The sequence below is a fragment of the Leptopilina boulardi genome, unplaced genomic scaffold, assembly GCF_019393585.1.
Source record: "Leptopilina boulardi isolate dan_hultmark-lab unplaced genomic scaffold, ZJU_Lbou_2.1 LbouV2_314, whole genome shotgun sequence".
Taxonomy (NCBI): Eukaryota; Metazoa; Arthropoda; class Insecta; order Hymenoptera; family Figitidae; genus Leptopilina; species Leptopilina boulardi.
In genome coordinates this window covers 184,412-202,749 of record NW_026137879.1, presented here as the reverse complement: position 1 = coordinate 202,749, position 18,338 = coordinate 184,412, and the positions used below count along the sequence as shown (strand labels likewise).

At 33.2% G+C, this 18,338-nt stretch overlaps 1 protein-coding gene across 1 annotated transcript in view; it reads left to right on the top strand.

Annotated features, from left to right (window-relative positions):
• The window catches only part of LOC127283883 (CTP synthase 1), a 105,803-nt gene extending 92,723 nt beyond the window's left edge, over window positions 1-13,080 (top strand). The window contains exons 8-11 of the mRNA XM_051308994.1: window positions 10,023-10,321; window positions 10,620-10,727; window positions 11,524-11,733; window positions 12,262-13,080. Of these exons, the coding sequence (XP_051164951.1) occupies window positions 10,023-10,321; window positions 10,620-10,727; window positions 11,524-11,733; window positions 12,262-12,317 (673 nt within the window). The 3' untranslated portion in view covers window positions 12,318-13,080. The remainder of the gene's footprint in view (window positions 1-10,022; window positions 10,322-10,619; window positions 10,728-11,523; window positions 11,734-12,261) is intronic.
• Window positions 13,081-18,338: the final 5,258 nt, after the last annotated feature.

Sequence of the window (18,338 nt, the reverse complement as noted above, 5' to 3'; positions counted from 1 at the left end):
AAATTTAGAGAATTAAATTCATTCTTAAATAAATTCAAACTCAATTAAATTCAAAAGAAATCATTTTAAATTAAATTAAATTGAAATTCTAAATTAAATTAAATTCATTATTGAAAAATTTAAACAAATAAATAATTTTGAGATATCATTCATAAATGGGAAAATAAAATTTTACCAGAGAATTACAGAATCAATATTTTATCAAAATGGCTGACGGCAACGAATATCTCCAAGGATTAATTCCAATAATTCCTTCTTTTTATTAAATTTATCTCCTTATCTTCTTCTTTATTAATTATATTAAATTTCCTTTTTAAAAGATTTATTATGTAAATTTTATTATATATCTCTAATTATTATTTAGATTCCAAAATTAAATGATATAGAAATAAAAAGCGTCTAGCTTACACGAAATCACAGTAAAGAATGATAAAACAGACGTTGTTTGTTTTCTCCTAGGAGATTTTCGTTACCAACCAAAAAAAATGAATATTTAAAAAAAAAGATCGGGACAAGAAAGAAAGTTCGACGGTCGGTAAAAAGGTTTTCATCCATATCTTGACGCTGATTGGTCCAAACTGATTAAGTGCGAAATTCAAATTCGATAATAAATGTTGTTGACAAAAATTGTTTTCTTGAATAATAATAATACTTCTTCTTGATTAACGATTTTAATACGTTAATCCGACGCAAGATGGTAAATCCTTAATTCTTCTGCAATATAAATATTAATGAATTCGGAATTAATATTGAAATATACAAAGATAATGCCACACTCAAGTAAAAATCTTCAAACTTCAAATTGACATAAATCCAAAACATCAAATATATCATATGGGCTTTGGCTAACCGCAGCAGTAGAAGTTTTAAATAATAATTTAAAAATTTAAAGAAGCCTTCCAAAAATCATAATAATTTTGAGTGTTTCGCCAGGAAACGATTATTGATTATTGATGACATCAAAATTGAGGTTAAGTTGACCAATACAAAATATTCAATATAATCAATTTTTCTCAAAGTTCTCTTAAATCTTGATATTTTTCTTAATTTCTTGTTTCAGTTGAATGTTGTCTCGAAGGTACATAAATAAAAAGGGATTACAGACATTAATTCTTAATATTAAATTATTATTAAATAAGATCTTTCCATTTCTCGAATCCATAATGTGATTTCGTCTAGTAAATTTTTTTGATATTGAAATATCTTTTTCGGGAATAATAAACAAAGTGATTTAATATATTGAAAAATAAATAAACCTTTGTGATTTGTAAAATTGTAAACTTTACAACGTCACAACGCTTTTCGCACCACTGAAAGGGTAAAATTTATAGAACCTTTTATTTTCCTTATATCAATTCCATGGAATGTTATCACAAGAATTTTTGATGATTGGAGCAATTTTATTGAAACCCTGTGAATGTGTTCCTTTATATGTACAGAATGAAAGCCCACAAACACTTTTTCAAAATTTTTCGAGATATCTCTAATTCAAGATTTTTGTAATTTAAAAAAAAATGAGTTAAAGAGATCAATCTCATTAGTAATAAAAAAACAGAATTAACGGTTTGTGTTAGATTGAACGCGGGAGCATGATACCCTATAGGAGCCTCAGGGAGTTTATTCGTAAAAGGTTGAAAGTTTCTAGAATTTAGTCGTGGCACACTGAAATTAAGTTGTTGAAGAAACATCGTACAATCAACAAGATCATTAATTATGTTAAATACAAATTAAAATTTTAAGATTATACGACGTTCCTCAAGTATCAAGACTCCGAACCTTGTACACAATTCAATGTAGTCAATGCCACGATTGGGATATGTGTGAGATTCGACATATACGCAGAACTTGAGAAAACGTTTCTGTAGTTTTTCAAGAAGTAGTTTATATTTTTAAAGAAAATGATTCCAAAAATAGATGCATATTCTAATATCCCGAAGTTAGAAAAAAAGGGTGGGATGAGAAGCTTAAATACTGTACTGTATTGTATTATTAGTTAAATAATTGCGTAACGTAATCACTATATTGTGAGGAATATTAAGGTGTGATAATTTTTCAATTAGTATTGAGTGATCTACTTTATCAAACGCTTTAGAAAAATCTGTGTATATTACGTCTACTTGTTAGTCCTTTGCAAAAGCGTTATTTATGTATTGGACAATAGTGATGAGATTCGTAATAGTAGATCTCTTAGCTACTCCACCATGTTGTATACTCGACAAGACGGGTAGTAAAACTAAATTTAGTTGATTAACGATCGATTTATTAATTATTATTATTAATTATTTATTAGTAATTAATATTATTATTAATTACTATTAATTTCGCCAGATTTAAAAACTGGAACGATTTTAGAAAGTTTCCAAGAGTCGGGAAAATGTCCAGACATAAGAAAAGAATTAAAAAGTTTACATAAAAAGTTAGAGAGAAAGGGTGCAAAATCTTTAAGTAAAAATAACGGAATATTATCCAAACTCGCTGTGAGAGTAGGTTTAAGTGATTTAATGGCACACTCAACGTCACTTATAGATAATTGGAAATTATTTAATAAATCATAGGTAGATAAATTAAGGTTATTATTAGGATTAATCACGAGAATCGAAGGGTTGTATACAGATTCAAAATGATCCGCAAATGCGTCAACTATTAATTGGAAATTATCGAGAGTTGATGATTTATAATACATTTCATTAGGTAATCTTGATTTATTTTTATGCGTATTGAAAGTACCCCAAAATGATTTAGGATTTGAAAAAAGTAGCTTCACGTCTAGATTGGTAATTCTTAAAAGAATTATTAATCCGCTGTGTCAAGTTTCGCGTAAAAAAAAGTAATTGCTCTTTCAGTGCTTAAGTTGGAAATCTGCGATAACGTTTATACAATGTATGTTTTAAATTTATATCACTCATAATATCTTTAGAAAACCATTTTGGATACTTAAAATTGCGCAGCATTGACACATCAAAAAGTGCTACATATTCGTCAAATAAGTCTGTAAATTTGTCTGTTAAGAGTGACGCAGATAAATCAAGATTATTTTGAAAAACAATTCATTGAGGTTTATTTGTAAAAAGGCAATATATAATTGGTAAAAATCTCTTTTAGAAAAATTTAAGCGTTTATTAATTGTACTGAGATTGATATTATTATCATGAGTTGTTATAAGTTCTTGCGAAAAATTACAGAAAAAAGATAAAGGAAGATGATGTTTATCTGGAGGAACAATGGGAGAATAGGCCTCATATATAGAGATCGATTCTGCAAAAAAGATAAGGTATAACATTTCTGCATATGTGTTATTAATCGTATTGGATTGCTTGAGATCATAAAAAACACTGAGACTTTAAAGTGATTCAGCTTTACAATTAGTTATACGTAATAAATTAAAATTATTTGATTGACAATAAGAGCTGAAATTTGGAACATTAATATCCCCGATTATCAATAACCTAAAATACAATAAAGTAGTTTGAAACTGTAAATGTTCAATAATATTATTAAATACTTTCTTAGATAGTGAGGGTAGAATGTAGAGAAGAACAATAATAAGAGAAAAATTTTTAAAATTAACCTTGACAGCAACATGGCTAATAAGATTAGAAACTTTAAACGGCATATTAAGGTTTACAGAAGAAGAGATAAATATAGATGAAACTGCTAAAAGTACACCTCCTTCTCTACGATTTATACGTTCATTACGAAAAATAAAAAAGGCGATAAAATGATAAAGGGAAAAATCTTGAAAATTATTAATTAATTAAAGTTTGGAATTTAAACCTCTTACATTCTGATAAAAAAAATTTAATTGATGGTTGGTGCTTGTTGTTCTCGTAGATGTTCGGCTGAGATGAACATTTTCAGTGTTCCACCTGTGTAACGAATGAGTAAATTCTTTTCTCCTTTTGCTTTCCCTGTCTTGAAACTGTAGTTTGAGTGCTTTGGAGTACTTTTGTTGGGCAATTGTTCGATCCGGCGCAATTACAATGTCCTTGAAAAATTGGGAAGTTTTTAAATTTTGTTTGGCTCTTTTAGCCAGGGATAAAAAGTTTGTAGCTTGCTGAGGTGACTTGCAAAATAATTTTAAGGGGTTACGCCACCCTGAACGCATGAAAATCGGATGGTTTTTTAGGAACTTTTTGACAATACTGTTAGAGGTAGGACTTATTTAAATTTATTGATGCTTCAATACATATATTAAGCTTTATAAATATTAAAAAAAAATGGTTTTTAATTAAAAATGGCCAATAAGTATTGGCGTAGATCAATTTTTCCGGAGCACTCCTTGATGGTGTACCTGATTGGCAGTTCAATTTTTGTCTGAAACAAGTAAAACAATATTTTTCTTAAAAAGTGACAAATTCTGAACAGAGTGACGAAGCCATTTAAAAAAAAAATTTTTTACGCAAATGGAAGCACTTCAAAAATTGAATTTTTTTTTGGGCTAAAAATACCTTATAAAAAATTGGATAAAAAATTTTCAAATTATTCAATTGAAAAAATTCCACGTCACTCTGTGGAAAATCTATTTAGGAAGATTTATATTAATTTGCAAGTCAATCGGTTGAATTGTTTTTGAGTTATCGTGTACACCGTCTCGAAAAATGTGGTTTCGAGAAAAACGCAAAAGAAGAAAAAAATATACTTTAGTGTATTATAACTGGAAATTTTTTTAACTTACTATTTAATCATCAATTCCTGGGCCATAATACTCTTCTCCTAGAATGGAAAGAATGTCCTCTGATCTGAAAATGGAAAGTCGTTAAGAAGGCGCTAGACGGCTTCTAGCAGCTCTCGGCGCGTCCCTACCCGCTGACTTCTAAAGATGATAACTTTTGTAATTAGTGAGACATTGTCTTCGGAGACATCTCAAAATATTCGTTAGAATATAAATTTTGAAATTAAGCAAAAAAAATCAATTTTTTGAAAATTTCAGGGTGGCGTAACCCCTTAAGGTCCTTGGCTTATTTCTTTCGATAGAAAAAATGTCCCAATTCGAGTAATATTTAAATCACCAAGAATATCAGACTCAGGAGATATACAATTAAATAAATCAGATATATTATTTTTATCACAGTTAAGATCATAAGTGTTATTAGAGATGGGTTCCGTTAGTCCAAAAAATGACTAAATTACTTTTGACTTTAATGCGAAGTTCAGTTTTAAATAAAATGTACTCACTGGCTCCATTTGTTTGTGTGAGATCTATATCAGATATACGTTCCTCTTCGGTATCTAATCGTGAATGAGCACGAGCAAGGCCATCTTTCACCGTTGAAAGTTTAGTGTTAAAGTCAGTAAACTGACCTTGAAGATTGAAAACAGATGATTTAATCTTGATAAAACCTTCAGCCATTTGAGTTGAGAGAAATTTTAATTCTGGAGAGAGAAATAACATTAAGAAATCCGTTTCTCAAGTACCATTTTTTTGAACAATTTTAACTGATTTATCAATTTTTTTACGTTATTCTTAATGTTGGCCCAATATTCACCTAGCTGGGTAGATATTGGGTAAATTAAATCCGCCATGGATGATGCAAGAAAATTATTATTAATTATTATTATTATTTATAAATACATAATAAGAAATTTTTATATTTTCATTAGAATAAAAATTCTCAAATATTTATAATTTTCTTACCACTTGTAACAATTTGTTCTTCTGCTACAGCATTTAGCTTTTGCGAAACATTTACAATTCATTTATTTATAGCGACCGGTGAATTTGCGATACTGCTTATGGGGTCTTGAACTTTTTAACTTTTTTCTTAATGAACCGATTATTTTAATTTGAATTTATATCTGATTCTTCATAATAACTTTCTTGTTTGGAAATTTATATTCCTATTTTGCGAGTTTCTTTTTTTATTCTAAAACAAAATAGTAGTCAGTTTAAAAAATATCTGATAAAAAATTTTATTCTTCAAGAATAACTGAATAAAACATTTTTCAATAGAAATTTTTTATCCTGTTATTCCTGAAGAATATGATTTATAATCAAATATATCACTGGATGTACGAATTCAAATTTATTAAAAAATATCCTTTTGAATTTACTTTTGGTTTAATAAATTTTTATAAAGTTTCCCAGTAAAAAAACTAATTCAAATGAATTAAAATTAATTAACTTTTTGACAATGTCCTATTCGTATTTGTCGCTAAGCAAGATTCAGTAAAGCGTATTGTATATTAAATTCATTTCGTACCAATGAGTTTTTATCGGTTGAGAATTCAAACAAAATGACCAAATCGTCAATTGAATTTATGCTGACGACTTGAAAAAGTAAAGCCCCAAAATTTGTTCATTGAATTAGTACGGATAGAGAGTTTGGAAGTTGAATACATGCTTTGTCGAATTCAGGAGAATTGCAACATAGCTCTAATTCGAATTTGTCGCTAAGCGGGATTCACAGAAGCCTTGGGTTGTATTCATTTCAATTCAACTGAATTATTTTTCATTTACTGAGAATTGTTATATAATTTTAAAAAGATACCTGTCAGGGCCGTATCTGTAACTCATATAGCTAATTATAAAAGAAATATTACATTTTTACTTTTAAAATTTTTTATAATATATGTTACGTACAAAGCCTGAAATTGTACAAAGTGCGGAGTGTATAGCAATTTTTGCACACACCGCGTAGTGTACAAGCAATTTTGTACAGACTGGAGTTTCCGGGCTTGGTACAGATTCTTCTTAACTGAGCCAACTCGGTACAATGCCATTTATACAGAGCCTTCGATATCGGTTATAATGTATAAAGGTGATTAAAATTCTGTTTACTGTTTACCTTTGCTTTATGAATATATATCACAATAAAAAGTAATTTAATTAAAAATAAATTTTATTTTTAAATTTGAAATTAATTTAGTCATATTTATTTCATGTAAAGCTTTGTTGTCAATTTAAATACAAACTTTTATAAAAAATATTTAATTATGTATTTGTACAACTAAAAGAATTATGACACCTAGAATTGCACATCACATTTTTTTCCTACATGCACATTTCTTAGTCGTGCATTTAGTCAAACAAAAGCATTTTACAAAACCTTGTCTCCCACAGAGTGAAGTCTTGTTGTTTGCAGATCGTATGGAAATCGTAATATTAGGAACATCGTCAATTTTTTAAAAGTCAGTATTCGTTGGTGCCAGTTGATTTCAACTGAACATCTGTGCAATAATTCCATTTTTCGTCCTAACTATATAGTAACTATATTCTGTTACGTCAATAATAACACCTATAAAAAACATGCATGACAATTAAACTTTGTAACGATAGGCGTATACTCGCCCGGCGAAGAGAGAGAAAGTAGACGGCGTAAGTAGCAGCGTCTCTCTCTCCCCCCACCTCGCGCTAACGCCTCTGGCTGCCTAGCGAGAGTATATACCTAGCGGCTCGCACCTTTTACCTTAGTTCGTCTTCCGACTGGCTTGAGGTGCACCTCTGCCTAGATGTACACTTAACTATGGGTGCTTCCGTGTCAAGTGAACCGTACTTTACCTCCTTGTTTCTCATCGACTTGGACTCTTTGTAGGAGCTCCTGCGAGAGACCGAGAAGATACCTTCAAGTACCTGGAACGTCATCCTTGCGACTTCTCTGTAGGTGCTCCTGCGAGAGGATGTGAGTATGACGTCACTTCCAAGAACCTAGAGTACCGTCTTCGCGACTTCTCTGTCGGCGCTCGCGCGAAAGGATGTAGAGACAGGTACTTCTTTTCTCGTTCACCGCCCCAGGTGAGTAGAGGGGCAATCTCTATCACCTGGATGCGAAGCTCAGGGCCGTATCTGTAACTCAGGGTGACCCCTGGTCTAAGATACTTCCCACAGATGTTCCTTAATATTCCTAGTTCACGTCAGTGAAGAGTATCAGGTATATACCTGATTTATCAACCCAATCGTTTCCCTTCTAGTTTTCTCTGTAGGCGATTACCTCAGAGTGCACGTTCTAGTTTTCGTTTGCCGTGATAGCGTAACTTACATTTTGGATAAATTACGGAATTAACTCCTGGTGAACGCGATCGCGTATATTAAAGGTACCTTTGTATTGTAGAATTAAATTTAAATTTTTTGACATTTTATGAGCCAACTTTCACGGTTTGCATACGCTAGGGAAGAATGTGTACATGAATTGTTTTATATAATTTGAATTGCATAACAAAATACGATTTCAATGAGCCTAGGAACGTTTAAAAATATTAATTTTTGCCAGAGAAATAAGAAAAATAGTAAAAACATTGAAAATTGGGTTTTTCTTAGATATCTAATTGAAAAATTAACATATTCTCTTTGTCAAGGTGTCATTTCTTTCAGAATTTTATTAGCTTTAATAAAATAAAGAGGAAAAAATTTTAGTTTTAATATTTTTGAAGATTTGAACAGTTTTATAGCTGTTGAAAAAGCAGAGTTCGCACAATTTCGGACGGTAGTGTATAGCTCTCCTCTAAATCATAGTACGCAATAGTTCCAAAAGACAAATAGATGGCGCTTCACGCCACAACTACTCAAGTCCTTCAATAGCCACCCGTTTATTTTTATTTTCATGGCATTCATTTATAAGAGTTTCTGGTGAAGGCTCAACAGTTTCTTCAATAATTTGAAGATGCATAATATATCTATTAAATTATAGCATACTTCTATTGCTGTTTTTGTTTTAAGCGGCCTTAGGATGGTAAATTTTGTTGAATGATCTTGGTATTTGCATATAAATTTGTAATCACCATCTTTGCTTGATTGTATGTCAATCAAGTCAACTTGCCCGCGTGCATATATCTCTTTTGTTAATATGGACTTCACCACAACTCTTTTTTTTAGATGCGCTATCTTTTTAACGCAAGTTTCACAATCACAAACACTCAAAATCAGTTATATTGATTGACCAGTAATATTGGAGTATTTATCCTTCAAATTATTATACATTTTATATAATCCCCCGTGACCAGTTGAAACATGTGCCGCTTTTAACAAATCAAAAATTTCATTATTAAGCACATAATATTTTATATTATCACTTTCACTTTTATTTAATGGTAATATTAACTTTTTTCCTTTGTTAACACATAATACGTCAAATCCTTTTAACCATCGATAATTACTCGAAGTTTTTTTACTATAATTTTTTGAATCTAACACTTTCTTTATTATTTCATTATAATCGTTTTCGTTAGCTATAGTGAGAGAATTATCTTTAATAGTCAACTCATTCAATTTTTTTAAAATTCATTTTCCATTTCAAAAGTATCCATTTTATTGGTAAGCAATAATAATGTATCTTCAAGGAAGGCTACTATTACACTAAATTGATAAAGCAATCGCAAACGTAAACAGTAAACAAAATTCTAATCACCTTTATACATTACAACCGATTTCGAAGGCTCTGTACAAATGGAATTGTACCGAGTTGGCTCCGTACAGGAAAATCTGTAGCAAGCCCAGAAACTCCAGCTCTGTACAAAATAGCTTGTACACTCCGCACTTTGTACAAATATTGCTGTACACTTCGCGCTTTGTATAATTGCGGGTTTTGTACTTAACATATATACTTGTATCTTACGAGATAAAATTTTTTAATTGTAATATAAAGTTTTATTTAAAAAATAATTTGTAATATTATTTTTTCATTTTTGTCATTAAACAATTTTTATAATTATTTGCGAAGTGAAGTTTCTAAGGTTTCAGAATCTGAATTGGAAGTTGAGGATACTGATGTTTCTAGCCCTCGATGCTTTCTGTTTCTTCTTTTAAATTTTGGATGTTTTTTCTTTTTATGACAATTATCTTCATAGGTACTTGATGAAAACCTGAGTAAGAGGTCCTGTTAAAATATTTATCCGAGCAGCGCTTTGTGCTTTGGTTAACGCGGAGTTTCAGCTGATCGAAAGTCAGATAAACGAGGTTCTACTGTACTTACAATATCTCCGAAAATCCTCTTAATCTTTTTAAAACATTGAAAGACGTCTAAACACTCCTTGATTAGTTTTGTAACAATGTATGTATTAATAAGAATTTTTTTTTGTTTCTGTTTTAGTGGAGTTATTGTGCCAGGTGGTTTTGGAAAGAGAGGTTTAGAAGGAAAAATAGAAGCATGTAAATGGTGCAGAACTAACAACAAACCCTTTCTTGGAATATGTTTAGGATTGCAAACTGCTGTAATAGAATTTGCACGCAATGTATTAAGTTTAAGTAATGCAAATAGCACAGAAATTGACAGTGAAACAGAGAATCCTGTTGTTATTGATATGCCAGAACATAACCCAGGGCAAATGGGTGGGACAATGAGACTGGGAAAAAGAGCAACTTGTTTTACGGGAGGAAATTCTATTATTCGTATGTAATTATTTGTTTTTTTAAACTCTTTCTTACTCTGTTAAAAAAATTATATTAGATTTGTACTCAGAAATTGCTATATAAATTTAGTCCAAATTATTTGCCTTTTTAGTCTATAGTAGAACTTAAAAATGGTCTTTAATAAACATTCTTTTATGAGGTTAAGCAACTACTAAAGAATAGTGTTCTAATTTGAACAATTTGTTAATCTAACTGTATGTCCGTCTTTTCGAGAATTTTTAATAATTGTTTAGTATTATATTCATTATCTAATGAAACCTATATTTTCTTTCCGCAGAGCAATTATATGACAATAAAGAAACCATTGAAGAACGTCATCGGCATCGATATGAAGTTAATACTAAATATAAACCTGATCTAGAGGCAGCTGGAATGAAATTTGTTGGTACGTTTTTTCTATATAGTAAATCTAATAGTAATTATTTAAATTTAATTAACCCTCAGAGAACACACCTATTTTTTCAAACAAGTAGCACCCCAGGGGCGGGGGTCTGTGTGACTTCAGGTAGTTTTCACAGTTCTCCCTATTGAAAAAATACACGTATAGATTTGGCCACATGTAATTTCACTTGTAATTCATACTTAAAATTTAAAAGTCATTTTTTGCACACGTGATCGCAGATTGTAGGCCGTTATATATTTTTTGATATACCTTGTAATTTAATTATTAAAAAGGAAATAAACGAAACCACTAATTTTTCTTTCAAACAAACTTGTAAAGATTTTTTAACAAAAAGTATAATTGCCTAAATCGACACGAAGCACACTGTGTCATCTGTGTGACCCCAATTCGATTTTCAAGACTGTTCAAGCCACAAGACTATTGCAATGTAGTTGGTATGTATCTGAACGTGTAGTCAATACCTAAAAGTTCTAACAGATGGCTTCAGACTCGCCAAATTTTGAACTTTTTACAATAGATACTAAGCAAAAGTTGAAACTGGGGTCTCTCAGACCCCTGCTGTGCTCCGAGGGTTAAGAAGCTGCACATCTACTAGGTTTATTTGTCATAATTGAAATACTTTGACTACGTAGACTGAAAACAATAAGTCAAGAGCGACTGAGATTTCTTACTCTCTCTCTCTCTCTCTCTCTCTCTCTCATTTCTCGAGTATGTAGTGTAAACTTAGTAACAGAAAAAGACCATGGTAGGTAATATGATTTTAACATTCTTTTTCTAGGTCACGATGAAAATTTGGAGAGAATGGAAATCATGGAATTAGAAGGACATCCTTTCTACGTCGCTACTCAGTTTCATCCAGAGTACTTATCGCGGCCATTAGAACCCTCTCCGCCATTCCTAGGGTTAATTTTAGCCAGTGTAGGAAAACTAAAATCCTATTTATCTAAGGGATGTAAACTTTCTCCACAATTAAGTGAAAATGAATACGGTAAATTAAAATGCAATAATTAAAAAATTACTCTAAAAGATAAGTTATTTGTGATATAAGTTCTTTAAAATATACTTTACTACTTTTTGCAGTACAAATAAACCACGCAACCTGCATATTTTCCTGAATTTTCCTCCTCCCTAAAACTCGCAACCTGACTCACCTAAGAATCTCTCCCCACCTCACCCTTCCAGTGACTAGCATTGTTAAACACTCGCCCCTTTATTTTTAGTCAAGTAGCGAGTTTTACTAATTTTTAAGACTGATCAGATTGAGAGTATATGCACGTTGCGGGGTTTGACTGTACTAACGTTTAAAATTTAATTCTATTAATGAGGCATTCTTCCTTCTAAACTTTTAAAAAAATTTCCGCATATCATGAATTGCTTTAATAGTTAAATATATATTATTTTATACATATTTACTTCATAAATATAAAAAATATGTAATTTGTTTTTTTTTATTTTGATTTAATAATATTTTTACTTTTAGAAATCAAGTGTAAACTATACTTATATTTTTTTCTAGATGATGAACTACCCGTTGCAACTACAAACTTGAAAACAGTAAACAGGACATTATAATTTTAAGAAAATATCATTCACAGTAGTAATTTAGAAGATTGAATAAGTTTTAATCTTAAGAAAGAAAAATTAAATTCACGTAAAATTTATGTATAATCAGTAGAAAGCAGACGATTTCAATCTTAACTTAGATACATTAATCATCTCTCTTAATCTCTTCCGTACATTTTTCTGAAGAGGAACAAACAAAAACTCCTCTTATTTTTCTATAATTACAAACATTTTATGTATTCTTACAAACTATTTTTTTACTTCTTTTCAAATAAAAGCATAATTTAATGGCATATCATTACGCGAGATTCAAATGATATATGTATAACAATGTTTCGACTACCGACGAATTTTAGTCGTTCTCAATGTACAATGCATCCGGATATTTTCTACTCGACTTTTTTAGTGACAGACAATTTTTACATGCATACTGTGTGCGTAACTCAAGGGGATATTTACACCCCCGAGATATTTACCGAATAGTGTATGTATGTAATTTAAGATATTGTAATGAGATGAGTTTTAAAGAAAACTTTCTCACTACCCGAGTCATAACTGTATATACATACAATTTGTAAGTACACCTCATTTTGTAATGCATTACAATATTTTTTGTTTATGCAAATGATTAAAAGTTTTCCAACATATTTTCTACCATATTTTGATTAAAAACATTCACGAAGTGAATAATAGTTATATATATATGTATGTTATATTATAAACAATGTTAAATATGTACCATTTTAAAAGTAAATTGTCAAATTTGAATATATTTTTATTGCTATTTAATTTTGCTTTTACACCTTAAAGATTCAAGGCGCTGTGGTAAATCAGGACATCAACGTCTTGTTTGCAGGAGCAGACCAAAAAAATTCTGTTTGTATTGTGTCAAAGAAGGTATTTTTACAAACAATGCCAATGTAAGAAATCGAGACACGAGGAAAAGGTCAAACAATCTGAGTAAGTTCGACCTCATCCTCTCCAGACTCCCGAATTTTTATAAATTGTGTTAAGTATTATGACAAAGTAATTCGTCACAATGTAATTTTCGACTGGGGTTGAGTTTCGCGCGTTTGGGAGTTTGGGGACAAGGCAGAGCAGGTGTCCAGAACGTGGCGCCATCACGGCGGCCACATCCGGAACGAGACGGAGAAGAAGGCGATCGAAGAGGGTATCAATACTTTATATACGGAGAGTGTTGAGTCGTCGACTTTGAAGAGTATTTTTTTTTGTTAGAGCATTGCGTAGAAGGGAGTTATTGATTCTGGAACTCAACAAGGACCCGGAGGACTACAACGAAGCACTCGATATATCCATAGACCTAGGAGCCCTAGAAGCACCCAAAAGTCTTTTAGACATAGCTTCGACGAGTTCCCAGAACATGCAGCCCCCCAGGGTAACTGATCCACCTTTAAATCCAATCACACCGTTAAACTTCCCATTGCAAACGCGTGAACCTAGTGCTACCCATGTCATGGAGGCTATGAGAAAATGGGAATTCATTTTCGACGGTAAAGACCCCTACTCTTTTCTCGAACGCGTTGAAGAACTTCAGGCGGCTTACGGTTTATCGAATCAACAAATGTTACGAGGATTTCCCGAATTATTAAAAGGTAGCGCTTTTCTCCGGTATAGGAACGAAATCCGTACGTCAAGGACACTAGAAGAACTTACCACAGCCCTACGACGATTCTACCTTTCACCTAGTGAATTTAGGAATTTAGAATTCCAGATAGCAAACAAAATTCAGGGTAAATCCGAACCCATCCGCGATTTCTCGACGGAACTCCAAACTATGATGCGAAGACACGGAGGCTACGATCTCCTTCGCGAATGGGATATATTGTATTGGAATATGCAACCAATATACAGATTGTATATTCGCAGACAAGATTTTGATTCGGTAGGCTCTTTTATTCTCAGAGTCGAAGAAATATCAGAAATTTTGAAAGCAGTTACAAAAGAAGAAAAGCCCTATAAAAACCCTCCCCAAGTCGATGAAGTGTCCAAGCCCTATGACCCGAAGACTTACTGTTGACGTTGAGGAAAATCGGGCCATCGTCGTCCAGTCTACAGGAGCAAACCGAAGAAATTTTGTTCCTACTGTGGGAAGGAAGGCATTTTCACTCGAGAATGCAAGTACAACAAACCAAAAAACGCGAAAAGGCTCGAACCATCGGAGTAAGTTCGACCTTTTGCCCTAAAGACTCCCGGATATTTATGAATTGTAATTGTGGAGACCTGGTGATTCAAGCCCTAGTAGATACTGGAGCAATGTGCTCATTCATCGACAACAACACAGCTAATCGCCTGGTCAATCTAGGAGGAGTCTCAAATCTAGAAGACATAAAGGTGGCCCTGGCGAACGGAACACAGTATGAAATAAAAACCAGTTTCAAAATGAAAATGGTTGCCGGAACTACTAAAGTAAAACATAAGTTCCTGGTTCTAACAGACTTATCCCAACCTATGCTGATTGGTATGGACCTGCTGCAGAAATTCAACTTTTCACTTCTCATTAATAACCAAGATATAGGCTATTAAATGAGTCATTTAAGGTTGATATTTGTGAAATCGGCCCTTCAGGATTAACATCACTTAGTAAAGAGCAAGAAAACGAATTGAGTGCTTATATTGAAAAAGAAAAACTTTTATTTCAAGAGATAAAAGGTCATACACCATTGTTAAAGCATGAAATTCGCCTCGAAGAATCAACGCCGATTAAACAACGTTACCAGCCCAGAAATCCACTAACCCTGGAACTCATGAGACAGGAAGCTCTGGAAATGTTGAAACGAAAAGTGATTAGAAAATCCAGTAGTGCGTGGAGTTCGCCTGTAGTGTTAATTAAAAGAAAAAACAGTAAATTAAGATTTTGTATAGACTTTCGGAAACTAAATAAAGTGACGAAAAAAGACGCTTACCCATTACCCCGTATCAACAGTATCCCTGACCAGCTTAAGGGGTCAAAATACCTCTCAACACTCGATCTAAAAAACGGTTATTGGCAGGTAGAGTTAACAGAAGACAGTTCGCAGCTCACAGCTTTTACAGTACCCGGTATGGGTCTCTTCGAATTTGTAGTCATGCCTTTTGGACTACACTCACCCCAGCAACGTTTCAACGCCATATCGATCTAGTAATACCCGCAGATTTGGCAACAAATGTATTTTCATACCCAGATGACATCGTTGTTACATCGGAAACATTCGAGGAACATATCGGGTTACTGAAAACAGTATTTACGAGATTTCGTTAAGCTAAATTAGTCCCTAATTGGGAGAAATGTTTCTTCGCCCGCACTCAACTGACCTACCTTGGCCATCTAGTGGATAAAGACGGAATACACCTAGATCCTAATAAGGTGGACGCCATTTTGAAATTACCTTCACCTTCTAACCTAAAAGAGTTAAGAAAATTCTTAGGTATGGTATCTTGGTACCGTCGGTTTATAAAGGATATCTCGGTTTTGATATCTTCGTTAATCAAGTTATTAAAAAAGGACACACCATGGTTGTGGGAAGAAGATCAACAATTAGCCTGTCCTGACTGGTCGCATCCTTTCTATCTACAAACAGATGCTACTCTCGAAGGCCTCGGTAACAACACAAAGAATTGGTTTAACTGAAGACGTCATCGCATATGCTAGCCGCACATTAAATCCAGCAGAAAAGAACTACTCAGTCACGGAAATTGAATGCCTTGCAGTAAAATGGGGCATATGGAAAATGCGACACTATCTAGAAGGTTATCATTTTATAGTTGCCTCAGATTATCAAGCTCTAAAATGCCTGAATTGTATTGTAACTCCGTTAGGAAGATTAGCGCGTTGGATAATGGAGCTGGCCCAATAGGACTTTGAAGTCCAATATAAAAAAGGAGTCGAAAATAAACTTCCTGATTACCTCTCTCGCGTGCCCTTACAAGTTTCGATAATTGACAAACTACCCTCCTGCCAATGGAATTGAAGACGACAAACTTTTTCATCATGTACTTCACACCTTCAAAGACACACCTTTTGAAAATCAATGGAAATTATGTGTCCCTAAAGAAGAAAGAGAGAAGATTCTACATAAAGTACACGACGAAGAAACTTCAGGTCATCTCGATGTGGCTTAAACCTTAGCACGCCTAGGAGAATTTTTTTTCTGGTCCGGAATGTTACGAGATAGAGCATCTTACGTCAGGAATTGTCAAAACTGTCAACGCAACAAAAGCTCTCAATAAGCAGCAGTAAATAAAATGCACGCTACCCTAGTAGGAAATCTATGGGAAATGCTCTCGATCGACTTCATAGGCCCTCTACCAAGAACAACTCCAGGTAATACTATGCTTTGTGTTATACAAGATCGTTTTACAAAATAAGTTGAATTAAAACCACTAAAGAAAGCAACATCAAAAATTTTTATTTCTACATTGAAAGAAATTTTTTATCGATTTGGATGCCCGCATCGTCTCACCCCACCTTACTCACCGCAGTGTAATACAGTAGAACGAGTCAATAAGGTGATCAAGACAATGATCAGACAATATATCGATAGCAAGAAACCAGACTGGGATAGACATCTAGCAGAATTACAATTTGCCTACAACACCGCGAAGCACACGTCAACCGACTTCACTCCTGCTTTCCTTACCTACAGCCGAGAATTTTTCCAGCCCGGCTTCCAAGACACGCGGTTAAACTCTCAAAACAATAATGCAGCTACATTAAGAATAGAAAAATTGCAGGATGCATTTGAACTAATTATAAGTAATTTAGCTAAAAATTTTAATATACAACAAAAACAATATAATTAGCTCGCCTTGAACGCGCCAAAATAAAAAGCGACGCGTTAGATATGGCGAATCTTAACTTAGAAATCTTAGAATTTGATATTAATTATCAACATTTTTTTCGATCTAATAATAACAATTTTCCGGGAAGTTCAGTGCAATGTAGTGCAGTGGCCCCTTTGCAACCAATTTCGGGCAGAACCTACGAAAAAACAAAAGTGTTTTCCCCTGTTCCTAAACCACCGTCAAGTCAACTTCCCGCCAAACGTATCGCCACGCCGCCACCAATTATCAAAAAGACGATTTCGAGTCCACATTAATTGAAATTTGCATAAAAGAAGAGGAAAAAATCAAAGAGGAAAAAGTTGTGCCCGTTGTGAGAATTAATCGCATTAAAACCACAATTAAAAAACCGGTCGTGAAACTGTCTGCAATGTCGGAAATTGCTAAAGAAAAAATTATAAAGCAAATGAAAACCCCGAAATTAAAAAAACAGTCGCCTCCTAAAAAAGAAAAAAAGTAAAAACCCATGATCACGAACTCAATAATACTTACTAAACCGGTAAAATTAATCGAAAAATGCTTCATCCCTCTGAACAGTGTTCCAATTAGTGACTGTAATAATAACATTATACTCCCTAAAAAAGAAATAAACAGTAGAGAACATCCTCTACCACTTTGTAGTCTTCTTTCCCATTTACCCTCCACCGTCGCCAAACTTCCTGGTGGACCTTGGTCTCGTATCCCTATCGGCGTCACCAGATACCGCATCCCCATCAAAGGCGGGAAATGGACTCTTCGTTTGGACCAATCAAACGGACATATTCGACATGCAAGGAAAACTATGTGAGTGGTACTACTAGCTAGAAAGAAAATTTTGTAATGTTTTTTTCTTGATTGTTCGTTTGTTAAAAAAAAGAGAAATACTTTTTTTCGCATATATTATTCTCCCCTAGAAGCTCATTAAAATTAAAATTCGCTCTCCCCTTACCGCGCGCGCCACAGCTCTCTCTTCTCGCTTGTTGAATATACCTGCCTGCACGATCCCAAATCCTTAGTTCGCCGACGACCGGCCTCAAGGTGTTTCTCGGGCCAACCGACGGAGAATTCACCTCTCTCTATGACTCGATCTATTTTTCAACCTTCTCTTTCTTTTCTTTCACCTGGTGAACCAGAGATCTGTAGGCGCTTCTGCGACCCCTACTTCACCAGCTCTTTCCAGAAGGTGTTGTACCTAGCAATGGGCAACTGAAA